At 41.7% G+C, this 27,101-nt stretch overlaps 2 protein-coding genes across 2 annotated transcripts in view; one reads left to right on the plus strand and one right to left on the minus strand.

Annotated features, from left to right (window-relative positions):
* htr4 (5-hydroxytryptamine receptor 4) overlaps positions 1–27,101 on the plus strand; it is a 262,431-nt gene that overhangs the window by 216,728 nt on the left and 18,602 nt on the right. The window lies entirely within an intron of this gene.
* On the minus strand, positions 19,266–22,774 carry LOC110160786 (E3 ubiquitin/ISG15 ligase TRIM25-like). The gene is made up of 2 exons (XM_055158856.1): positions 22,550–22,774; positions 19,266–21,606 (listed from the first exon to the last, which is right to left on the minus strand). The coding sequence occupies exon 2, from the start codon at positions 21,603–21,605 to the stop codon at positions 20,385–20,387; it is 1,221 nt and encodes a 406-aa protein (XP_055014831.1). The 5' UTR covers position 21,606; positions 22,550–22,774; the 3' UTR covers positions 19,266–20,384.

Genomic DNA, 27,101 nt, shown 5'->3' on the forward strand with positions numbered 1-27,101 from the left:
CGCTTTATTTATTCAGAATCAGGAACAACATTGTTAGCATGCTAGTTGTTGAAAGGTACCTATTAACTCATCGTGGTGAATAATGCCTGTGCTCTGAATGCGTAAGGTAAGTGAGGAAGGACTTTGGACCGCTGCAAACCGTTTCAGTTTTTTCACTTTTTCACCTTAAAAATCTAACGCAGCGCCTTTAATCTTATGGCAAAAGTTAAGTAAAATATTCACTTTTGTTTATCTTCACTGACAGAGAAGACGTTGAACTTTGTACCAGTTTGTGTTCCGTGTGGCAAAGCCGAGCGATTACACAGATATGAACCATAAACCGGGCCAACAAATCCGCAATCTCACTGCATTGCGTAACGTTTCTGGTGGAGGGTCAGTCAAATGTTTTTCTCCATGCACATGTTATCGCTTTGTCTAGAGTTTGGTATTAAAACTTTCTGTCGTCATGGAGACCAAACCAGACTAAGTTACAGGTCAGATCCGTGCAGTGGTGTAGTGGGGATTTGTTAAGTGGGGGTACGCGATTCGTGACGTCATTGATGTGATGAATCCCGCCCACCTACCTACCTTAAAAAATATATATAAATATATAAATAAAACTGAAGGGGCCCAGTAAAAATGAGTAATATTTGATTATTTTTTAACTCAGAATGGTGCAGAATCATGTTATTAACGTCAACGCCGTTTATAATCAACTACAGAACATAAATAATAGACTACAACACATGAACCAGGACTAAACCAGGACTGAACCAAGAATAAAACAAGAATAAACCAGGACTAAAACAGGACTGAAATAGGACTTAAACTGGATTAAACCAGGTCTAAACCAGGAATAAAACAGGACTAAACCAGGACTAAACCAAGAATAAACCAGGACTAAACCAGGACTAAACCAGGACTAAAACAGGACTAAAATAGGACTTAAACTGGACTAAACTAGGTCTAAACCAGGATTAAAACAGGACTAAACCAGGACTAAACCAGGACTGAAATAGAACTTAAACTGGACTAAACCAGGTCTAAACCAGGACTAAAACAGGACTAAACCAGGACTAAACCAAGAGGACTAAACCAGGACTAAAACAGGACTAAACGAGGTCTAAACCAGGACTAAAACAGGACTAAACCAGGACAAACCAGGATTAAACCAGGACTAAACCGGTACTAAACTGGGACTGAACAGGACTAAACCAGGTCTAACCAGGACAAATCTGAGACTTGAGAGAGAGGGAGAACCCCGAGCCTGTGGAGCAGGGTGTCCGCAAAGCGCAATCGGGCGACCGCTGCTCTTTAACCCTGTGGGACATGGAGCTCTGCGCCGGTCCTTTCTCCACTCAGTCCTGGTTCAGTCCTGGTTCAGTCCTGGTTCAGTCCTGGTTCAGTCCTGGTTCAGTCCTAGTTTATACCTGGTTTAGACCTGGTTCCTCATGTCTCAGGTCACTATAAAACAGTAGTGCAGATTTCATGAGCCTATGCAGGTTGTTTTCACCTTTGCCAATAGTTCCAGTTCAAGTTGTAGCTATTTTATATTTGTTTGTTTACTCCCGCGCACCACGCCCACTACACCCCTGGGTCTGTGGAGAGGCGACCCCACAGTCATAATGTCTGTTTCTCTAGGTATTTTTGAGCTATAAAACCACCTGTAATTGAATAAATGTAAAGCAGATCTGTTTAACGTCACACTGTGGAACATTCCAGAGCAACGACATCTCCACAGAAACAAGCAGACAAGTGGAGGCCCCCCAACCAAAAGGTTACACAATGCAGCTTTAAACAGCAACTTCCACCCAAGAATTCTGACCTGTCCTCCAGCTCAGTTTACACACATTCTTACTGTGAACTGGCTCGCCTTTCCACAGATCTGACTCGTAACATGGCCCGGTGGCACTGCCTGCTTGTCTCCACGGCGATAGACAGGTTTAAAGTCATATTGTGAAGCATACTTGCAATAAATAAGTAAATTACAATACAGAGCTAAACTCAGATGACCTTTTCTGGCTTTACAAAACAATGCGGTCGCGTCTGTCTGCCGGAGGAGACACTTAATGCAGGATTTTAAGTAGCAAATGACGGCGTTTGACAATAAATCCAGGGACGTTTTAGACCAGAGCCCAGGCTGCGCGTCTGCTGCCAGCGTGCGGTTCAGAAACAATATCACAACCTTTCACATTTCCAAACAAAAGTGATTTTCTCTGGGTTTTGACTCACAGAAAATGTCCAAATGTTTGAAAACCTGTCGCTAGCTCTGCCCACAGACGCTGGGCTTTCCCTTTGTCATGTCCGGACTTGATTCGGTCCAGATTGGGATCTTGGACCACCTCGGGACCAGACCAGGACCAGACCAGAACCAGACCAGGAAAAACTCATAACTTAACCAGACGGATGAGAGTGAGATTAGCGTGGAATTAAACCAGCTTTAGACCAGATTTAGATGAAAGATTTTTAGACTTTCTAGATGTTATCCATGTATGTTCTCTCTCTCTGCCTCTCTCTCTGTGTCTCTCTTCCCCTCTCTCTCTGTCTTTCTCTGCCTCTTTCTCTCTCTCCCTCTGTGTCTCTCTCTGTGTGTCTTTCTGTCTCTTTCTCCTCTCTCTCTTTTTTGTCTCTGTATCTCTCTCTCTGTGTGTCTTTCTGTCTCCCTCTGTCTCTGTGGGTGTGTGTCTCTCTCCCTCTGTGTCTCTCTCTGTCTCTTTTTGTCTCTGTATCTCTCTCTCTCTTCCTCTGTCTCTCTCTCTCTCTCTCTGTGTGTCTTTCTGTCTCTCTCTCTCTCTCTTTCTGTGTGTGTCTCTCTCTCTCTCTCTGTCTCTGTATCGCTCTCTTGCTGTCTCTCTCTTCTCTCTGTGTTGTCTCTTGCTCTGTCTCTGGCATTTTTTTTTCAAGTTTTTTTTATCTGTATGTCTTTCTCCATCTATATTTAACCTCTCTCATCAATCCCCCTCTCACTGTCCTTTCTCTCTTTCTTTCTCTCGGGTAAAAATGACAAAATATTTTTATCAGAAGTGCCTTTCGTTTAGACGGTGATGGTGTTTTTGGGGCTTAAAAACGCAAAAATCTGAAGCCACCCTCCTGAGTGGAAAAGTTGAATACACTCCGCCGTAGTGTTTCTGTCTACACTGCCCAAGACGCAAAACTCTGGTCAGATCTGCTCAGGTCACGTATGCATTTATGTCATATACATACAGTACACAGAAGGAAAAAAAACATGTGGGATCATTTCCAGTTCTAATAAACTTACAGGAGGCGCCAAATAAATGTGGAGAATCTGCAGAAATACTATTAGTGAACAGAGAAGGATCTGCAATCACCTCTGTCAAATTCTGGATTCATCAGTTCGTCGCAGTCGAGTCAAACGGATATGGACGAGACCTGGAGAACCAGTCGATGGTGGAACAAGTTTGTGGAAGGAGGAGCTGATGAAAACGTGTGGCGTGAAAACTTCTTCTTGTTGCTTTAAGTACAAACATACACAAACCGTATGCATGCAGAGTTACTCCTTAAAACACTTGTCTAAACGCGGAATAAAAAGTGAAGATGCGACACTACTTTTGCATCTTCTGTTCAGACCGTCATCATATAAACATAGCCTATATCAGGGCTTAAACAGAACTAGACTCAAACTAGGCCAGGGGTGGGCAAACTACGGCCCGGGCGCCGTATGCGGCCCTGTAAACCTTGTTAATGTTTTATTTTTCCTGCATTTCTGGCGTTTCCCAGTAGATGGCGCACTACATATACATTGAGGTGCAGCTTATTATGTTGGTGCTTTATGGGAAAGTGTTCTTTCGGACGAGCTAGTGACAGGAGTCACTCTCGGTCGATGTATTCGGACCATGAGTGAGGCAGAAGTGTTCAAGACACAACACTGCACTGTTTCCACTCTGAACAGGGAGAAAGTAAAGTTTAAAGACTTGTGGACTCGTATATTATGAATTCTTCATCCATAGGACGTTATAATATACGACAGAGCAGGAAGTGTTACATGGGAAAGATTTAGTTGGGGCTAGACTCATACTGGAGAGTGATGCAATCGTGTGTTTTGGTCAGTGGTAAGTCAAGTTTAGGGAGGTAGAAAGAAGAAAATATGGTGACGGCCACAACTTGATGGCGCCCGGAAAGTATTTCAGAAGTATTTGTCTTTTGGACGCATTCGCACTTAACTTTACATTGCAGTAACCGGGTTAGTGCATTTACATGCACCATGACTCAAAAAACCCGATCGTGACCGAGATACTGATGTGCACGTAAACGCACTCATTATGAACAATGCACCAGATCAAATATAACACGTTGCTCACAGACTGACACACTGACACTGTTCTGTCCTGGCGTTGGTCGTTGTTGAGTTTTGAGGACGCACATTGAACAGAAGTAGATCTGCATCTTCTTCTATTTTTGAAATAAATACAGTCAGGAGGAGAGTGATGATGATAACATCCTGAAGGAGAACAAAACTTTCAGTGCTTTTAAATAGTAACTGTCAGTAATAAAAAATTTAAAATAAAAATAAAACGTACAACAGATATTTTGTTGTGATGCTTTGTAGTGATTTTCAATTGAAATTCAAGCACATGTTTTCTACATATCTCATGTTATTTTTTCTCTCCGTTCCATCCATCTGCTCCTGTCTGATCCTTCCCTCAAATTTTTGAACTCTTTGTGGCCCCCTAGCCAAAAAGTTTGCCCACCCCTGAACTAGACCATGGAGACTCAAAAGCCGGTCCTGAGCTGCGGGCGCCTTATTCGTGAAGAAGAGATTTTGTTGTAGACCATAGCGCCATTTTCAGAGCTATAATGGAATACAGTGTCATAGCTCTTTAAATGGTACTGCGGTATGCACTCAAACAACATCTGCATTTAACGAAAGACAGACAGAGCAGCAGTTTTGAGGAAAGCAAGAGCCAAAAGTGTCACTCGTCTTGAAAGAAAGACTGAAAGACTCCGCTCTGAATTCTTCTGGTGTTTCAGTCGATGAAATGGGCCGTTCCTCTGGTATTTCCGCTGGAAGGTCTCCTGGAGCACGCGCCATCTCCAGTGTCCACAGCGAGCTCCTTACCTAGAATCTTGTACGGGATACAGGAAAAACAAACAGTTCCTCTCCCGCAATCCAGCAGTCCCTCACTTTTATCCTTCGAGCTGCACTTTCTTAGTTTGAGACGATGTTAGAAACGTATCCAAGTATCAAAAAACTGATGTTCTACTAATCTGGAGGTGGAGGTGTGACTTGTGATGTGCAGGTTGTACGTGTCCTCTCGTCCTCTCCGTCTGTTGTGTTTGACGAGTTGATTGTTGTTGTTTTACACAAACCCGTCCTGACTTTAACCTCATTACTGCTCCAGTCTGAACCTTCCACTTCCTCATTCAATTGTCTGCTCTGTCGCTCCGGGACTGTTCTCTCTTTCTCTCTCTCTTCTCTCTCTCTCACTCTCTGACACTTTCTCTTCTCTCTCTCCATCTCTCTCTCTCCTCTATCTGTCTGTGTGTCTCTCCCTGTCTCTCTCTTTTGTCACTCTCTTCTCTCTCTCCATCTTTCTCTCTCCATCTTTCTCTCTTTCTCTGTGTGTGTGTGTGTGTCTCTCTGTCTCTCTCTCCATCTCTCTCTCTCACTGTCTGTCTTTCTCTCTTGTCTCTTTCTCCCCGACTCTCTCTCCTCTCTCTCTTGCTCTTTCTCACTCTCTGTCTCACTCTCCATCTCCTTCTCTCTCCCTCTCTCTGTCTGTCTCTCTCTCTTGTCTCTCTCTCTCTCTGTCTCTCTCTCTCTCTCTCTCTCTCTCTCTCTCTCTCTGTGTGTGTGTGTGTCTCTCTCTCTGTCTGTCTCTCACTGCGTGTTGTCTCTCTCTCTGTCTCTTTCTCTCTCTCTCTCTCTGTATCGCTGTCTCTCTCTTGTGTCGCTCTCTCCCTGTCTCTCTCTCTCTCTCTCAGCGTGTCTCTTTCTGTCTCTCTCTCACTGCATGTTCTCTCTCTCTCTCTCTCTGTCCTCTCACTCTCTGTGTGTGTCTCTCTCTGTCTCTCTCTGTGTATCTCTGTCTCTCTCTCTGTCTCTCTCTCTGTCTCTTTCTTTCTCCGTGTGTGTCTCTATTTTCCTCTTTTTCTCTCTCTCTCTGTGTGTCTCTCTTCATCTCTCTCTCTTTCTCTCTGTCTCTCTCTCTTATTCTCTCTCTCTCTGTGTGTGTGTGTGTTTCTCTCTGTCTCTTTCTCTCTGTGTTTCTGTCTCTCTCTCCCTCTCTCTTTTCCCCCCTCTCTCTCTGTGTGTCTCTCTCCGTCTCTCTCTTTCTCTCTCTCTCTCTGTGTGCGTGTCTCTCTTTTTCTCTCTCTCACTGCGTGTTCTCCCTCTCTCTCTCTCTCTCTCTCTGTGTTTCTGTCTCTCTCTCTCTCTCTCTCTCTGTGTATGTGTGTGTGTGTGTCTCTCTCTCTCTGTCTCTTTTTTTCTCTCTCTGTGTGTCTCTATTTCCCTCTCTAGCTCTGTCTCTCTCTTTTTGTGTGTGTGTGTGTGTTTCTCTCTCTCTGTCTGTGTGTCTGTTCTCTCTGTCTCTGTGTGTGTGTGTGTGTGTCTTTCTCCGTCTCTCTCTCTGTCTCTCTCTTACTGCGTGTTGTCTCTCTCTCTCTCTCTCTCTCTGTGTTCGTGTCTCTCTGTGTGTGTGTGTGTGTGTGTGTGTGTGTGTGTGTCTCTCTCTCGTTCTCTCTCTCTCTCTGTTTGTTTCTCTCTCTGTGTGTGTGTCTCTATTTTCCTGTCGACTTGCTCCTCAGATTTGGTCGGAGGTTGGGAAAGTGTCTTTTCGTTCCACGTGAGAGTAGCGGAGCGGCTCCTCGGGGCTCGTCCTGATCAAGCGGCCTCGTGTTTGTTTAGTGCGTCTTTAGTTCACATAAATACTCTGATACTCTGACCCGGCGCCAGGACCCGACCTCCGGCCCACAACACCACTTTTTCCACTGTCACACATCAGAGAGAGAGAGAGAGGGGGGAGAGAACAGAGAGAAACAGGGAAGGGAAGATAGAGAGAAAAAAGAGGGGGTGGGAGAGCGAGGAACAGAGTGAGGAAACAGAGAAGATGAAGGGGGTTTGGAACGGAAGAAGAGCAATCGTGGAATGTAACAAAGTAAAAAATAGTAAAGTACTGAGAAAAAAATATATATATTAGGTATCCGTACTTTACTTAAGTACATTTTTATAGTACTTTTATAAATCAGGTTTTATTTCAGACTCCAGTGGGTCCATATAGGACAGTTAAAAAACAGACAAAAGACAAAGAAAAGAGTAATAATAGTCTACGGTCCATATAAACAGTTCCTCCAGTGCCTCCAGAGTGCAGGAGTGAACCTGACACTGCTCGGCTCAGGCATTATTAAAACATTTAGAATTTAATTTTGTGAATCCTCCAGGCGCTTCATAAATTTGTATGCAACGTTTCTGATCTCAGCATTCAATATAGAGACATTATTGTGCACAAACAGCAGACTGGCACTTGTCCATCGAGCGACTTTCATCGGGATAAGAAGTGCATCATTATACACAACCTGCAACTTTACTTTTATTCACTACGGCTATGTTTACACTAAAACAAATCACCGTATCGGAAACAATTTGCATCCAGACACGTTGTTTCTGTGTCTTCCCTATCCACGCAGCTTTGAGTTTGCGTTTTACAGAAACTAAACTTAAACCACATGGCTCATTTGCATAAACTGAGGCTCAAAAAACAGCTCGCTATTGTGCGTTGATGCGGTTCAAGTTCTGTCGGACTAAAGGACACGACTCAGTGGAATATGAGTGTTCTTTCTGTGACAGAGGGGTGTTCTGCTGATGGTGAGTCTGTTCTGTGTTTGAGATGGTTCATGTTAAACTTTTCAGAGATTATACATCTGCAGGTCGTGCACACAGACACACGTTTATATGAATGGACATATATTCTAGCCTCTTAGTCTGCGTTCAGACTGCAGCCTGAAGTGACCCAAATCCGATTTTTTTGGCCCCTATGTGACCTGTATCTGATCTTTTAATGACAGTCTGAATGACACAGATCCGATTTTTTCAAATGTGACCCAGGACACTTGGATATGTGCTCCTGAAACCGATACATATCTGATCTTTTGACATGTGACTTCAGTGTGAACGGCCAAAGTGCATTCATCCACCTACACGTTATCAACAAGCCACAAACGTCACTATTCTGTGCTGAAGTAGGTGAAAATTGTAAATGAACTCCGTGTCACTGAAGTGAAGCACATCACCACTCACCACTCTTGACTACGTCTCCACATCCACATGTTCCTTTCAACAGACGTCCGACTGTCCCACAAAACACCACGGCCAAAAACCTCGTCCTTCTCCTTCTCAATCTCCTCCTTAAAACAAGTAAGTTGTTCATGTTTTGGCTCCGGTACGAGAGGAACTTTAAAATCTCCAGGTGCTCGATGCTGCGTCCATGTTTGGACAACTTCTGTAAACACAGAGCACGCTCACTGCAGGTTGACGTCGTCGTGTCTCCAGTGCACATGTGGGACACTTTTGGGCCGTTTACTGTTCACACTGGAGTCACATACAAGTCACATTTAATTGGAAATGTGAACGACCTCGCAAAAACATCGGATTTCTCAAAAAAATCAGAATTGAGCGTTAAGCCCTGCAGTCTGAACGTAGCCTTAGTGTTGTGGTGGTGAATTACTTCGCGGTGCACAGACCTACTCAACGTATCAGCATTTTCAGGCGTCCACACAGAGCCAGATCAGATCTGTACTCAGTTGAATTCGTGGGAGCTGGAGGCACCAGATCTTTCCATCTCTGGAGCCGTTTTCCATCAGATTAGTGTGAACGAACACTGCATCCACAACGAAAATGACTCAAATACATACTAGCGTGGACGGGGCCTACATTTGAGAGCAGATATCCGTACTTTTTACTCCACTGTATTATTTTTTATGATACAAACAACTAGAACAAAAATATAATTCAGTTGCTTCTGTTGAGCAAAATTCAGCACAAATCTTTATCAAAATCACAAAATTTGACGCTTTATTAGATCTCAAAATGTGCATGAAAGACTTAGATAGTACATTTTTTTAACAGGAAACAATGAATGGAGGGCAAGAGAGAAAGAAGAAAAGGAGCGAGTGAAGTTGGGAGAGGGGCAGAAGAGAAAGAATGTCGATGAGAGAAGAGAGAAAGAGAAACAGACAGACAACAGAGAAATGGAATGGTGAGAAATAGTAAAAAGGAAAAGACAAGGGTAAAGAGAGGTAATAGAAAGATGACAGAAGAAAAGAGAGAGAGGGAGAAAGAGGGAGGGGGGGAAAGAGGGAGAGAGATTAAGAACAGCTCAATATATAAACAATAAAACCACACACCAGACAATATCACGGTTATGACATACTCACATTTTCCTGTGCTCTGTCATGCACTTGTTAAAGGTGCACTGTGCAGCTTCTGGTGGAGTGTCCGTCACCTGCTCGTTTCTATGGAGATGTCATTGCTCAGTCTGGAATGTTCCACAGTGTGACATTAAACAGCTCTACTTTACATTTATTCAATTACAGGTGGTTTTACGGCTCAAAAATACCTAGAAAAACAAACATTATGACTGTGAGTGGAGTCGCCTCTTCACAGATCTGACCTGTAACTTGGTCTGGTTTGAGCTCCATGAAGATAGAAAGGTTTAATGCCATATTGTGAAACATTCCAGACAGAGCAATGACATCTCCAGCAGAAAAGTTACACAATGCACCTTTAAGTTTCCAACATAAATTATGTTTAAATATTTTTTATTTGCATAAACATGACTTAACTGTCCCCAGAGACGAGGTCCTGTTCAAATGAAATATAGTTTTAACAGTAATGTGGATTTATTCTTCTCAAGACGATTCTCCAATCAGAAAGCAGAATGAGCCTCACACAACTCTCCCAAATACTAAAATTCCATGACTTTTCCAAAACTTTCATTGAATTTACAAAATTCCATGACTTTTTCAGGCCTGGAAAATGACATTTTCAATTTCCATGTCTTCTCCAGGATTTTCATGACCGTGGGAATCCTGCAGAGTGCAGTCTGCACGAGCGCTTCATAAAGACAAAGGAAATGGACAGATGTACTAATGTTAGTGTTTGTGTTGATTGCCAGAAAGACGTCACTTTTTGTTCCAAAAATATTTGAACTCACAAAGAATTGATTGATTTGAATCGTCTACAGTCGATTCTCCCGCCTCCTTAAACCAAACAGCACACACAGTATGTTCCAATATGTTCTCTGAGCAGTCCACAGTGTTTACCTGTGTGATTCTGAGTCTGAGCAAACCTCATTTGATCTGATGGAAAAACATATATATATATATATATATATATATATATATATATATATATATATATATATATATATCTACACAGTGTTGGGAAGGTGACTTTTAAAATGTATTCCCCTACAGATTACAGATTACATACCCCAAAATGTAGTTTGTAACAGAATCGATTAAATTACTTAAAGTGAGTAATGTAATCTGAATACTTTGGATTACTTGATTTGCTGTAGAGAAGCAAAGATGAGGATCTTCACATAAGATGTTTTGTCTGATAAAAGAAAATAAAAAGCCCAGACTTTACTAACCATATTAAAAATATTATTGATAGAAGACGAGGAGACATGGTCCACGCAGCATGGTTTAGTCCTGTTAAATCCTGTTTGAGACATAGTTTAGACTTAGTTTAGACCTGGTTTGGACCTGGTTCAGTGTTCGGCAATGCATGGAATTACTGAAAAAAAGAAAAAAAAGAGATATAGCCCAAAATGTGAAAACAGGAAAATACCGCCGTGTAATCCATTTATTTCAACAAAGTAACTGTAATCTAATTACCACTCACTGAAACAGTAACTGTAACTGAATACAGTTACTCATAATTTGTACTCTGATTACATAACTCCAGTACATGTAATCTGTTACTCCCAACACTGTATAATATATGAATATATATATATAACAAATAAAAAAAATGTGTTTCTCACTTATACCCTATTGAGCTCGGGTCCTCTCTATGAGAGTTCTGTATCTTTGCTGTTCCCAGTACTGCACTTTTCTGGACTATGTCCATCTGTTGTAACAGTTTGGGGGTTACAGCCCCGACGATCACCACCGGCACCACTATGCCTTTACTTTAGGCTCTCTATAGCCCCTGTATAGCTTCTCGTGTTCCTTTTTCCTGATATACTTGGTATTATGTCAACCACCACTGTTATACTATATATATATATATATATATATATATATATATATATATATATATATATATATATATATATATATATATATATATATATATATATATATATATATATATATATATATATATATATATATATATATAAAACTAGCTTCCTGTTTCTTGGACAATAAAAGCTTAGATTTGATGCAAACACAGCTGACAACAGTTGATGAAGTTTTACAGCCTAGTTTACATTTTGCCTGTTATGTTCTTCAACCCTGATGATTAAACATTCAGTGAACCCATATTATGTTATTTTCTCATTTATGTTCTAATGTCATTTTCTCATCACAAACAGACCTGGAGCTGTGTTTTGTAAAGGTAAAAGGAGCAGTTAATTTAAAAACTATAGCAACCATATAGCTGTAGACAGACAAACGTAAATACTCTTAATAATCATCAGTAATGCAATTTCTCAACAGAACACAGTAACAAGATGATAACATTCATGCTTGTGTTCAGATAATACAAAGACATTTCCACATTCAAACATTTAAAAGGCCAAACGGTGCATTTAAAGTTCATTTGAGGTAAATATGTAAAAACTTTTCACCGATGGAAAGAGCCTGTTTACTCTGCCGCTGCGGCGTGTCCTCAGATTGGCAGCTGTGCGTTGGTAAAATGAGACTCAAACCATAATGAGTTTACAATGGACCAACTAACCAACAACGCAACTGTAGCCAGGCGCTCAATCAATGGAAAACCGTGTATTTTTGTTTTCGTTTTTGTCGAAATATTGGCCCGGGCTTTTGAATGCAGACAGTAGCAGATGTTTGGGCAGTAATCAAAAGGAAACGCATGAAAATATGGCGCTGTTTTGACAAGTTGTTGGGGACGTTGCACATTTTTGTCTTTTTATAAGGGCTGCTGAAATATCTGTTACTGAATTTAAGAGAAGTTTAACCCATGCTGACCTCAAATAATTTCCACAACTAAATCTTTTTTTTTTTTTTTTTTTTTTTTATTTGCAAAATACAATAAGTACAATATAAAAACTGACTTATTTTGACCTCAAGAGCCGCTTATACAATCCATGTGTACTGGTATTAATGTTTACATCTCGGTTTAGGGAAAAATGAGCAGAATTAAAACACCAGGATGATGCAGAGCAGGTTAATACGAACATTTTAAGACCAAATTGAAGAGACTTGCAGCAGTAGTTACAGAGAGAGGAGGGGTGATGGACTGTAGCGGGTGAGTGATGTTTATTTCTATACACAGTCTGTTCTTGCTCTGTCGCTCTAGTCGTCCAGCTTCCCTGCTTCCTCCCCCTCAGCTTCAGTCTGTTTGTCAGAGTCTGTGGGATTAAAGTCATATCAGCAAAGTGTCACTCACCAGATAAAGTGCGCTGTGTGGATAACATCTGTAATTTAGGATTAGATTTTAAAGCAGAGGCTAAACGTTGTGAAACAGGATATTTATTTATTTTATTCATTTATTAATATTATTATTATTTATACATGTATGTATTTACTTTTTAGCGCCACTTTTCTTGTATTAAAGCACTAGTTTTGTACAGTTGCAGTGCTACATTAAAGGGTCATATTACCATATTATTTGGACTATTGATTGCACCGGCACTTTCTGGGGGAAATGCATTTGATAAATTCAGAGACCAGGGACAGACATTTCCTGTGTAAAGTCAAGTTCTAGTAATAACAATAGAAGAGAGAACAACAGACTGTTAACGTCACATATGAACAGTTCTTCAGATAAACTATAAACAACAGAACAGAACAAGTTTTAACAAACTCTCCATCTCACTCCAAATCACTAAATCCATTCAATTCTTCATCCTCAATGTCACTTCTGAGCAACTCGACCTCCAGAGGTAAACAGAGCGCCGCTTCCTCTTCTGTGTCGCTGTCGTCAGACTCAGCATCAGTTCCAGTTAGAAATTATATGACTTCAGGAAAGTTTCATGGTGCATCCTCCCGGTGTCACAAGTTTCTCTCTCACTCCAAACTTTCTTTCTGTTGCTCGATTACCGTTTTCAGCTGCAGATTTCACGACTTGCAGCTTATAATCTGCAAAATATGATTTTGTTTTTGGGGCATTTGTGTTCAGTCTTCTCAGTCGTCTTTATAAGTTTGTTTAAATTTTTAATTTTCAGTGGTGCAGAAGTAATGGTTGCGATCGACTGACATGATACAGACAGGAACAGAGGCTCTTTCTGCAGGAGACATGTGCAGTAGAGTGAAGTGACAGTGGTACAGGAGGAACAGGAGCAGCAGATACTCACACACAAGACTAGAACCTCTCGGCTTCAGTGTGAACATTTTAATATATAAGTCGCATTGGTTAAAGCTCACAAGAGTCAATTTTGCAAAATATAAGACCTTTAACCGTTCCATCATGCATTTATCTCTGCTTCTTTCTTTTTCATGTAATGCCTTGGGTTTGGCGCATCCTAAAGTCAGATGTATTATGCACCAAATAGGCTATAATATTTTTGATTGTAGATAATAGGGTGACCAGATGTTCCTTTTAACCTGGGACAGACCCAGTTTTGAGCCTTGTATCGCCTGTCCCAGCAGATTTATACAAAACCTGTGATTTTAACCATACTGATCTCAAAACTGTACTACTGAAAATTCACCCGCCTCACCCACAATACACCAGCCACTTCACCTGCATATACACCACCCGTATATACACCTCCCGCCTCACCCACATATATACCACCTCCCTCACCTGTATATACACCACCCGTATATACACTGCCTCACCCACATATAACCACCTCCCTCACCTGCATATACACCACCCGTATATACACCTCCGCCTCACCCACATAATATACCACCTTCCCTCACCTGTATATACACCACCCGTATATGACACCTCCTGCCTCCCCATATACACCACCTCCCTCACCTGTATATCCACCACCCGTATATACACCACCCGCTCAAACGCATATACACTATACGCATATACACCCCGCATATACAACACCCCCTCACCCACCACCCGTCTCCACCAACATATACACCACCCGTATATATACCACCCGCTTTACCCGAATATACACCACCCATCTCACCTGCATTTACACCCCCTGCCTCACCCGCAAGGCCATCACATCTGTGAGTGATGCAATTCACCCCGCACATAATCTGTTTAGCCTCCTGCTCTCAGGGAGGAGGTACAGAAGCCTCCCAGGCTGTTAGGATGCTGACCTCTCTCCCCTCTCTAACCACCAGGCAGCCAGGAAGCAAGAATCTGCTTCCCCCTAAAGAAGAACTTGGACTTTTCCGTTTATTATTATTAGTAGTAGTATTTATTTAAAACATTTGGAGTGAGGAGCACAATTTCAGTTCTTCGTATGTTTCATATGAAAACTGACAAACTTTTTGAATTTGAATAACTAAACCTATATTAAACCTTTATTTCTGAGAACAGTAGAACAGTATATTTAAACTGTACTTATGCACGTATCTTAAAATAAGGTAATGTTGTCTTGAAATTTGAGAAAATTTATAATTTTTATTTATTTGTTGTTGTTTTTTTAATATGGCACCAAATGAAACAATGCATAACATAGAACCATTAAAAAAAATAAATAAATCACTAAACATTGACAGGTGTGATTGTCAGAGGAGAAGAGTTCTCGCCATCATTACTGCTACAAGGATTGAGCAGTGGAAGGATGTTCTCAGTGAATCTGCAGTCAGTGATGGACTGAATCAGAGCTGAAGTTTCTGCATCAAAAAAACAGATCAGACCCTCATCATAGTCCACAAACACCCCGACCTTCTCCACAGCAGACCACAGAGGATTCTTGTACTTTCCGTGAAATTACCCAGTATCCATTTTCAGGAGTTAAGACCCAGATATTATCCTGGCCACTGACTCCCTGGCTATTCCAATGAACCAATGTGTCTTTCCTTTGACCTGAACTTCAAAATAAAATCTGCCAGATGAAAAACTTTGTTTTCCTAAGACACATGTCACATTTGAAAACCTCTCAGGTGTGTCTGGGACATTTTTCCTTCGTTTTCTTTGTGCTGAACCTCTTTGTAATTCAAAGACAGATATAAGTTTGGATGAGCTGTATCTGGATCTAGAGTCACTTCGATTGCATGATTCTTTGCTTCTTTCAACAGACTCTCAAAAATGTTCCTTTATATTTGGCCTTGAGTCCCTTGTGTTTTGTAGCTCAGACACAGCCTGGGCGACTCTTCCCTTGTATGATGGAGCCCACACAGACTTCTCTGTCCAGTCCTGCAGCTCTGGAGCAGGTTTGACTGAAGTGAAAGTCTGGACAAACTGAAAATCATCATCAGATTTCAAAAGCTCCTCCATCTCAGCTCGTCTCTGCTCCAGCTCAGAGATTTCAGACTCTAAACCTTTTATTAACTCATCTGCCTCTGTCTTTATTTCCTCATGTTTCTCTTCGATGTTCAGTTTAAACTGATCCAGACTTTGTTGAACACACTCCATCAGATCATTGAAGAACTTCACTCCCTCTTCCATTTCTCTGTCTGCGTTCTTCTGACTGAGTTGCACAGACTTCAGTATTTCCTGGACTTTGTCTCTTCTCTCCTGTATCTCCTGCTGCAGATGTTTCTGCTGCTCCTCACACTGCTCCTTCAGGAGGACTGTGTTGTGGTCTCTGTGCTCTGTGTAACTGCAGAGGACACAGATGAGCTCAGAGTGGTCTCTGCAGAACAGCTCCAGAGGCTGGGCGTGTTCAGCACAGACCCGCTCCTCCAGGTCGGTCACTGCGGCGATGAGCTGGTGCTTCTGTAGACGGGGCACTGTGAGGTGGGGCTGCAGGTGGAGGGGGCAGTAGGACGTCTGACACATGAGGCAGGACTTCAGCGCCTGCAGCTTTGGGTCAGGACACACGTCACACAGCACTCCTGACTCTGGCTCTGAGCTCTCACACTGTGGGAGCAGAATAGATTTATTTAACTGTCCTGACATCAGAATGATGATGATTAGTCATGTAGTTGTTACTAGATAGACCTACTGTACATTAATTTTAAATAGTTTTGTGATATTACAGTATTTCTTATTTCAATTAAAATTTTGACCAGTGGGGTATTCTTTTCTTTTGACAGATCAATCAATTATCAGTTATCATGAACTAACTTAGAAATGTCATGAAACAAGTTAAGTAGTTCCATTAAAGCAATTCCATTAAACCAAGTCAAGACTTATCAAAACACATAAACAGTGTGACATGTACCTGCTCCTTCAGCTCTTTTTGCAGTGCATTGTCTCCACCTTGACTTTTAAACTCAGACAACATCTCGGACAGACATGTGTTGGTCTTTAACACTGGTCTGCTGCTGAACTCCTCTTTACAGACGGGGCAGAAGTAGAGCTCAGAGGTGTCCCAGTGTTTATTGATGCAGGTGCAGCAGAAGCTGTGACCACAGGGAGTGGCCACTGGGTCAGTGAAGACCTCCAGACAGATGGAGCAGAGGAAATGGTCCTCAGACAGCACACAGCTCACACTCGCCATCCTGCAGACACACAGGGAATACTTACAGACCACCTTAAAAACATTCACAGGAACTCTGTCTCAGGGAGGAGACTAGACAGACTTTTGAGACTTTAACTCCACTTTACACCTTCTCCAGACCCAGAGTTCTCCACCTGTATTGTACATGTGACAGTTTGCAGATGCTCTTTGGAGAAACATTACTTACACACAACTAAAACATTTTTCCCCAGATGTGGAACACTGGACCTGCTCCTGAGCTCAAGTATCTGTGGGTTTTTGTGTTTTTTTTCTTCAAATAACGGTTCTTTCTGACAGACCAGACCATCCCCCTACCAATTCAGCGTTGGTAGGGGAATAGCTTCTGCATCCTTCTTCAGAAGAAAACATCTAAAGGCATCTAAAACATGTGAAGGTATGTGTGAACAACACACTGGTCTGTCAAAAAGAACCTTTACACTTTGGAAATTATATTGGAAGGCCAAATTAACCTCTTTGAAGTAATATCTCAGGGTCTTGTTCAGTGAGGGGAGGATGGAGCATGAGATTGACAGGTGGATCAGTGCACAGTCTGCAGTGACGTGGTCTCTGTATCAGACTGTTGTAGTGAAGAAGGAGCCCAAAAGTCCAAAGGCAATACTAATACTAAAGGCAATTATACTCTCACCTTTGGCCATGAACTTTGATATAACTTTGAAATTGTTCAAACATGCATGAGTTAACAGAGGGCCCATTAAGTATGAAGTATGTTTACTTCAGTTTGTTCAGTTTAGGTATTTGAATGTAGCTCAGCTGGTTTAAATCAGACACTCCTGTTTTTGTTTGTGTAACAGCAACAGTCATCAGTATTTCTCTGCTCTCGGGATCACATTTTGATTTTAATTAATGTTTTGTTTCCAATAAAAAAAGTAGTACAGCACTGTGTTGTATTCTTCCACAGTATGACATTAAATGTATCTGTTTTGCTGTTGCATTAGTCAGTGACGTGTTTTTATTGCTCAAACGTACCATGAAAAATATGCTTTATACTTGGCGCGAGATCACCTCTCCACAGATCTGAGCTGTAACTTGGTTTAATGGTTGTACCTTCTTGTCTAAGTGGGGTTAGTATGTTTAATGCCATACTGTGGAATATTTGAGGGCAAGCGATTACATCTCCATGGAGACTATCATAACAGACGCTCCACCAAAAAAGTTACATAGTGCAAGAAACTCTTCACATTATGTTGTTTATTATTTTACTTTCTCTTTATGTCTCTTGTGATAGTTGTAGATCAAAATTGTACTTTTAAACAAAAATACTATTGTTCTTAGCATAATGCCTTAATATACTTGTTACTCACCTGATGTTTGTTGTTTATAGATGTTTAAAGTTGATGGTTTGATTCTGGTTTGAACAGACACTCCACACCAGCTCCTCTCTCTTCTCTCTCTTGAGTTTCGTTTCTTGTGAAGCAGCAGAGTTTTGTCATGTTGCTCCGCCTCCCAAACACTTCCTGCTTTACCTGTGCCAATGGACTGTGGACTATGAGCACATGAGCAGCTGTGCCTAATAAAGTGGCCAGTCAACGCTATAACTTTAAATCATGGTAAAACTGAATAACATGAACATTTTTGGGTTAAACTGGGTCAAAAAACAAGACTAAACCAGAACTTAAGAGGTTGACCTGAACCTAAAAAAAAAAAAAAAAGACAAAGACAAAAGCATGACTAAATAGAGGCTTGATTCAAAGACAAAACCTGGACAGAACCGGGTCTAGGCCAGAACTAAAATGATACGAACCCTGGGCCTGACATGATAATACATTTGGAAGTACGACTGAATACTGAAAATAATAATACTGACGCAATAAACCTGAAGCAGGACCGCCCCACAAGAACTATTCTAAATGTACAATGAGGTCAAAAACCACAAAGTGCAATAAAGAAACAGCAAAATTAAACAATGTATGTATTAGTTTGTTTCTGTAATGAGTCAGAGAAGTTATTTATTCAAACCTCTACAGCTCAAATCTTACAGCAGTACAGAAATATAACAAACGGTTCCCCAAAAGTACCAAGAAAAGTACTTACGATAAATACTGACCCCCAGAAATCATTAGTACATTTCCAGCTCCATCAATTCTGGCTCCAGTTCACTTTTAACTGAAAATCCATCGTCCCTTGCTCTGTAACTGCGGCTGTCGGGCTTGTTATTTTGTTCTTAAAATGTTCCTATTAACTTACTCTACATGATTGTGGTGTTTTTATTTAGCGTTTGTGTACTTTGTTTGTGCTCTCTGGTTGCTACAATACTCATGGTCGGAATTCCAAATATGGGACTCTGCTCCAGATTCGCTCCAATGTCTGCTGGTCTCGATGAATTTCATGTAATAATTATTGTGACCTTATTAACCTGCCAGACCCCCAGACCCTCGTGTTCTAAAGATTGTAACATGTAAGCTGTTTTCTTCATACTGAGTTGAATTTTAAACTCTCCGCTCTGTATGTACCTTTACAATCCTCATTTGTTCATTAGTTTTTCAAAATAAAACCAATAATAAGAAAACGGGAAAAAAAAATATATATATATATATTTTCCTCTTTATTTGTCTCCAAAACCAAAGTGAAAAAACAGATAATGATTCATTGTTTTCAGTGTTTTGTGTTTAAATGAAAAAGAAAAAAGAAAAAAAGATTCCCGTTTCTGTGACTTTTGCGCCAGGACTGAACCAGGACTAAACTAGGACTGATCCAAGGACTAAACCAGGTCTAAACCAGAACTAAAGCAGGAATAAAGCAGGACTGATCCCAGGACTAAATCAGAACTAAACCAGGACTAAATCACTTCTCAAGAACAATCAAAAAGACACAAAACATATAGAAAATCATACATGATAAGGAGTTCTCCAAAGTCTTAAGTCTGCTACTGGCTCTTCTCCTTTTCAGTGTTGTGTGTGCAGTTCCTCTAGTTTGGCAGATATACAGAACATCTCCAAAAATCTAGAATATCATGAACAAGTTTTATATCTTTTTTCACTCATTTCAGAAAGTTAAACTCGTATATTATCTAGACTCAAACAGGAAGTTAGAAGTTTGTGAGAAGTGTAGTGGAGGAGAAAAATAACACAATGTGAAGTAGAGGACTTTCTTTGTTTTGTTTTTTGTTTGTTTGTTTGTTTGTTTGTTTGTTTTAAATCCTATATTACTCAGAATTGACTTTTGTGAGCTTTAAGTGAATGTGAAACATTCCAGAAAAAGCAATAATATCTCCATAGAGAAAAGCATTTGACGGAGCCTCCACCAGAAAAGTTAAGCAATGCACCTTTAATACATGGCATAAAAATAATGATAATATTTGTTTAAATTTAAAAAAGGAAAAGTCCTGTCCAATAATTAACAGGAGTAAGTATGAGAGGAAGAGAGTTGTTGCCCGGACAGAACAGTGGAAGGATGTTCTCAGTGAAACAACAGTCAGTGATGGAGTGAATCAGAGTTGAAGTTTCTGCATCAAAAAAACAGATCAGGCCCTCGTCATAGTCCACAAACACCCCGACCTTCTCCACAGCAGACCACAGAGGATCTTTACATCCTCCAGGAATTCTCCAGTATCCATTTTCAGGAGTGAAGTTTGCAGATCTTTTTCTGTCTGCTGACTCCTTCACCACTCCTAAGACCCACTGGGTCTTTCCTTTGACCTGAACTTCAAAATAAAACCTGCCAGAAGAAAACTTTTGATGTCCTAAAACATACAGCTTTTTTGAAAATCTCTCTGGGGATGTCTGGAAGATTTGTTGTTTGATTTGTGTAATGCACCTCGTTGTAATCCCAAGACAGGGCCAAGTTTGGATGAGCTGTATCTGGATCTAGAGTCACCTTGACTGCATGTTCCTTTGCTTCTGTCAGCTGACTCCCAAAAAGTTTTTTTTTTATTTTTGGAGTAAACCTTGTGATTAACTCAGACATAGCTTTGGAAACTCTGCCCTTGTACAATGGAACCCTCACAGACTCCTCTGTCCAGTCCTGCAGCTCTGGAAGACTGAAGGTTTGGACAAACTGAAAATGGTCGTCAGATCTCCAGATCTCCTCCAACTCTGCTTGTCTCTGCTCCAGTTCAGAGATTTCAGACTCTAAACCTTTTATTAACTCTTCTGCCTCTGTCTTTATTTCCTCATGTTTCTCTTCGATGTTCAGTTTAAACTGATCCAGACTTTGTTGAACACACTCCATCAGATCATTGAAGAACTTCACTCCCTCTTCCATTTCTCTGTCTGCGTTCTTCTGACTGAGCTGCACAGACTTCAGTATTTCCTGGACTTTGTCTCTTCTCTCCTGTATCTCCTGCTGCAGATGTTTCTGCTGCTCCTCACACTGCTCCTTCAGGAGGACTGTGTTGTGGTCTCTGTGCTCTGTGTAACTGCAGAGGACACAGATGAGCTCAGAGTGGTCTCTGCAGAACAGCTCCAGAGGTCGGGCGTGTTCAGCACAGACCCGCTCCTCCAGGTCGGTCGCCGCGGCGATGAGCTGGTGCTTCTGTAGACGGGGCACTGTGAGGTGGGGCTGCAGGTGGAGGGGGCAGTAGGACGTCTGACACATGAGGCAGGACTTCAGCGCCTGCAGCTTTGGGTCAGGACACATGTCACACAGCACTCCTGACTCTGCTGCCGTCAGCTCCTCACCTCTTGGTTTGTTTTTAAACTCAGACAACATGTCTAACATGAAAGTGTTGGTCTTTAACACTGGTCTGCTGCTGAACTCCTCTTTACAGACGGGGCAGAAGTAGAGCTCAGAGGTGTCCCAGTGTTTATTGATGCAGGTGCAGCAGAAGCTGTGACCACAGGGAGTGGTCACTGGACCACTGAAGACCTCCAGACAGATGGAGCAGAGGAAATGATCCTCAGACAGTACACAGCTCACACTCGCCATCCTGCAGACACACAGGAAAACACATTTACATGTGATGAGTCTAGATCAACGACCACCTTTAGTGACCACGGAGCTCAGTGTGTTACAGGAAGGAAACTAAACAGACTTTGAGACTCTTAAGTTTGGCTGAACCTTTTGTCTTTATCTGTACTTTTAAGGAGAGCTTCTCCTAGATTCTTGGGTTCTCCACCTTCTTCGTCCATAATACAGTTTGCTGATGGTGAAGCAGGAGCTCTTTATTTACTGCTTTATGTACTTTCCTACTCTCACCTCTTCATGAGCTTTGGGTAATGACTGAAAGGACAGATGGTCAAAATGAGTTTCCTCTGCAGGTGTCTGGGCACTACTTTAGAAACAGAACGAAGAGCTCAGTCTCCAAAGAGTAACACAAAAGGAAACACCAGTGAGAATTATAAAAAATAATGCTTTAAACTTGTAATGCACTTTACATCCTTGTCAAAGTCTCAGTGCACTTCACTGTAGTCACTGTTCACTCAGTGAGCCACTATAGCCACAGCTGCCCTGAGGCAGAGTGATGGAAGTAAGGCTAACCAATCTGCATCATCAACCCATCCAACTACCACATTTACAGACTACATCCATTCAAGTGAACTTAGCACAGAGGAGAATCTCAGGACAGATTATTTCAGTGTAGCTCAGCCAGTTTGATTGAGACACACCCAGGCTCTTCTGTTCACACAGTTATTATAGTTCTTCTCATTTATTCTGTTCACCAGTTCAAACATGTTTCTATTTGATCACAGTAAAATTTTTATTATAGTCATACCTACGTAAAAACATCACTTCTTGTTTACTTAATTTTGCATTTTTATTACTTAACCCTTTAGTTTTATTTTTGTGGTGATATCAGTAATTCTGTACTTTGATCTATCTATTATCTAGTATCTATTATTCTTAACATAATACAATAAAGTGTTGCTCACCTGATATTTGTTGTTTATAGATGTTTAAACTTGTGGGTTTGATTGTGGTTTGAGCAGACACTTCGCACCAGCTCCTCTCTCTCTTGAGTTTCATTTCTTGTGAAACAGCTGAGTTTTGTCATGTTGCTCCGCCTCCAAAACACCTGCTGGTTTACCTGTGACTGTGGACTGTGAACTATGAGCGAATGAGCAGGTGTGCCCAATAAAGTGGCCAGACAATGCTATAACCTGAAATCATGGTAAAACTGAATTAGATGTACATTTCTGGGATAAACTGTGTCAAAACTGTGTCAAAACAAGGAATTTAAAGCTCAAAAAAGACTAAACCAGGACTTAATAGGCTAATCCACACCTAAAAAAAGACAAAAGCATGACTAAATAGAGACTTAATCCAATGACAAAACATTGACAGAACCAGATCTAGACCAAAACTAAAATGATACGAACCCTGGGCCTGACAAAAGTGGAAAAAATGCATAGCACACTCAGATGGCCGATGTCCAAAAGCTTATTTATTTTCAAAATAACGTTTCAGAAAAAAAAAAATAAAATAAAATGCCTTCATCAGATATTTTTCTTGTTTTGGACCACAGCATACAAAATGGTTGCCAGCCCAGGTGTTCATATCCCCACAATAATGGGAGGTCCCAAAGTGAGGTCACCCAGTGAGTTCAGCCCACTCTGCAACAAGAAAAAACAGTTTAGATATTTACATAAAACAAAAACAACAAAAAAAGCATTCTATAAAATACAGAAATTGTTTAAGTCTATCACAAAAAACATCTTAGATCAAACTCCATTCAGTCCATGAGGACCCTGAGCCTGTCATGATAACACATTTGGAAGTACGATTTATTGTTGGAGAAAATGTAGACAATAAACAATAATACTGAAGCTTAAGTTATAACACTGACATAGTGACCCCAAAACAGGACTATCCCACGAGAACTAATCCAAATGGTTAAAAAATACAAAACTGAAATAAGGAAATAGCAAAGTTAAACTGTTCATTCATTCATTTGTCTCTAAAATTAGTCAGATAAGTTATTTATTTAAACATCTACAGCTCAAATTTTACAGCAGTACAGAAATATAACAAAAGATTCACCCACTTGTATAAGACAAAGTAACCACAATAAATACTGACCCCGGCATTACCTTCAACAGTCTCGCTCCTGATTGGCTCTTTGGTTGCCATAATACTTGCGATTGGAATTCCAAATATGGAACTCAGTTCCAGATTCACTCCTATAACTCCTAGTCTCGATGAGTTTCATAAAATAATTATCATGATTTTATCCTTGAACCGCCACCTTAAGGTGGTGGAGGGGCCTGAGTGCCCAAATGATCCCAGGAGCTATGTTTTCGGGGGCTTTATGCCCCTGGTAGGGTAACCTAAGGCAAATAGGTTCAGGGGGATGGGTCAGACTAAGAGCGGTTCAAATGCGCCTTATGATGAGCTCAAGAACAAGGCCAGTTACATCTGATGGATTGGCATCACTGAGCTCCCCCCTGGAGCCAGGCCCTGGGGTGCGCATCTGGTGGCTGGACCTCTCCCCACGGGGTACATCCAGGCATAGCCTGAACAAGTGATGTGGGGCTGTCCTCCCATGAACCCACCACCTGTAGGAGGATCCGTAAGGGGCCTATGAAAAGAGATCTGGGTAGCCGTCAAAGGCAGGGGCTTCAACAGCTGGATCTCCGGACATTGAAATGGGCTCTGGGGACATAGAATGTCACTTTGCTGAGGGGGAAGGAGGCTGAGATTGTGTGGGAGGTTGAGTGTTACCAACTAGATATCGTCAGCCTCACCTCCACAAACAACTTGGGCTCTGGAACCCAACTCCCTGAGAGGCGCTAGACTCTCCATTTCTCTGCCATTGCCCGCGCAGAGCGGCTGGTGTGGGCCTGCTCATTGCCCCACAGCTCACCCACCGCATGTTGTTCACCCTGATGAACAAGAGGGTCGTGTCCCTGCGCTTTCGGGTCGGGGACAGGTCTCTCACTGTTCTGACAGCCTACGGGCCAAACAGCAGTGCAGAGTACCCAGCCTTCTTCGAGTCCCTGCGAGGGGTACTAGACAGTGCACCGACTGGGGACTCTGTTATTCTACTGGGGGACTTCAACGCCCACGTGGGCAACGACAGTGACACCTGGAGAGGGGCGATGGGGACGAACAGCCTCTCTGATCTGAACCCATGCGGTGTTCTGTTGTTGGACTTCTGTGCTAGTCAAAGCTTGTCCATAATGAACACCATGCCCAAGCACAAGGGTGTCCATCAGTGCATGTCTCATCTGACCTCTGGCTGCTTGTCTTGGACACTCAGGTGAAGAGCAGGGCAGAGCTGTCAACCGATCACCACCTGGTGGTGAGTTGGGTCCACTGGCGGAGGAGGAAGACAGAAAGACCTGGCAGACCCAAGCATATCGTGAGGGTCTGGTCTGTTGAGAACATCTGGCAGAACCCTCTGTCGGTGCAACCTTCAACTCACCTCTGGGAGAGCTTTTCCCAGATTCTGGGGGAGGCTGGCGACATGGAGTCCGAGTGGGCTCTGTTCTCGACCTCTATTGTCGATGCAGCCACTCGTAGCTGTGGGCGTAAGGTCTGTCACAGTGACAATCCTTGAACCCAGTGGTGGAGGCGGGAAGTAAGGGATGCCATCAGGCTGAAGAATAAGTTCTTGTTGGCTCGTGGGACTCCTGAGGTAGCTGATGGGTACCGGCAGGCCGAGCCAGCTGCACCCTGTGTGGTCACAGAGCCAAAAACGTGGGTCTGGGAGGAGTTCGGGGAGGCCATGGAGGAGGACTATTGGCCTCAAAGACATTCTGGCAAACTGTTGGATGCCTCCATTTCTCCTCCATGTCATGAGGAGCCAGCTGAGGTGGCTCGGGCATTTGTTCCGGGCATGTCTGTAAAGGAGGTCCCAGGAAGACCCAGGACCCGGAGGAGCTGGAGGAAGTGTCCGGGGTGAAGGAAGTCCCGGAGTCCCTCCTTAAACTGAAAATTATAGAATATCATGAAAAAGTTTAATATTTTTGGTCACTCATTTCAGAAAGTTAAACCCATATATGATATAGACTCATTACACATCACACCCCGAGGGAGTGTTGAGGACATCAGCCAGTGTTAACCAGTGTTGCCAGATTGGGCGGGTGCTCGCCCAATTGGGCTTCATTTGACTATGTTGGGCAGGGAGGTGAAGCCTTGGACTACTATCAACAAGTTTAGGGGGTTTTTTGCTTTCACACTAATCAACGTGATACGCAATAACACAACCACATAAGGAACCATGTGGGTGCACAAATGAATGGACGTCCACTATGTTCAGACTTCCCACAGCTGTTGCAGAGATTGAATTCTTAGTTGTATGAGTCTCAGGTTCTGTGTTTGCAGCTGTTCTTGCAGTAGTCTAGGCTGTAGCCGACCATAGATGATATTCATTTTCATGCCTGATGAAAACACTGTTCTACATTTTACCAAAGGTTTTACATAACATGTTTTCCGAATCCTGAATAACATGTTTATTCAAATATCAGGTTAAATGACTTTTATTTATTTATTTATTTTTTTCTGTGATAAATGAAAATATTGTTGAACGTGATAGGGTGGAAATCACTAAACTCAATCTGGCAATACTGGTCTTAACATCACAGCATTCATTATAATAAATGTATTTATGCCTATGAGATATTTCCTTTCAATAAATCAATCAATCAATCACAGTGACCCCAGGATGTCCCCAAGAGGAAAAACAAACTGTTTATCTATGGTAATGTTTAACCATCTTTGGGTGTGACCCTGACTGACTCTGAGCGGAGTTAGATTGTGCAGAGAGTGAATATGCAGAGGTAAGCACAGGTCCTTACTCAGAAGGAAAAGGTGAAAGGGACAGAGCCAGTGTCCTCACCTCAATTACAGTAAAAGGAAATTAAAAGTGTTGTGGAGGAGAAAGAAAATACAATGTGAGAGAATTCATGGACCAAAATGTAATCATGTGTTTTTAAAGAACAAAACTAAATAACGACTTTGCTTCATTTGTTGCTCTTTATTTTTTCATTACAACTGGGGTACATTTTGATAAACAAATTGATGGCTGCAGACACTGAATTTACCTGTTAGTTTGAAATTTCCATTTTAAATACTCATATATATATTAACTGCTACATTAACCAAAACTAAATTACCTAACAGTTTTTTCCTAGAAAATGTTGCAGATAGACTTTTAAAGGTGGACTATGTAACTTTCTGGTTGGGGGTCCATCACCGGCTTGTTTCTATGGAGATGTCATTGTTCTGCCTGGAATGTTCCACAGTGTGACATTAAACAGATCTACTTTTTAGTTATTAATTACAGGTGGTTTTATAGCTGAAATATACCTAGAAAAACAGGCATTCTGACTGTGAGCAGGGTCACCTCTCCACAGATCTGACCTGTAACTTGGTCTGGTTTGGTCTCCATGATGATAGAAAGGTTTAATGCTATACTGTGAAACATTCCAGACAAAGTAATAACATTCCATGGAGAATAGCATTTGATGGACCCTCCACCAA

Source organism: Boleophthalmus pectinirostris, unplaced genomic scaffold (genome assembly GCF_026225935.1).
Source record: "Boleophthalmus pectinirostris isolate CB_2022bp ecotype Guang Dong unplaced genomic scaffold, ASM2622593v1 HiC_scaffold_23, whole genome shotgun sequence".
Classification (NCBI taxonomy): Eukaryota; Metazoa; Chordata; class Actinopteri; order Gobiiformes; family Gobiidae; genus Boleophthalmus; species Boleophthalmus pectinirostris.

Coding starts and splice junctions, on each gene's coding strand:
- LOC110160786 (XM_055158856.1), bottom strand. CDS start 21,605: ATGGCGAGTGTGAGCTGTGTACTGTCTGAGGATCATTTCCTCTGCTCC.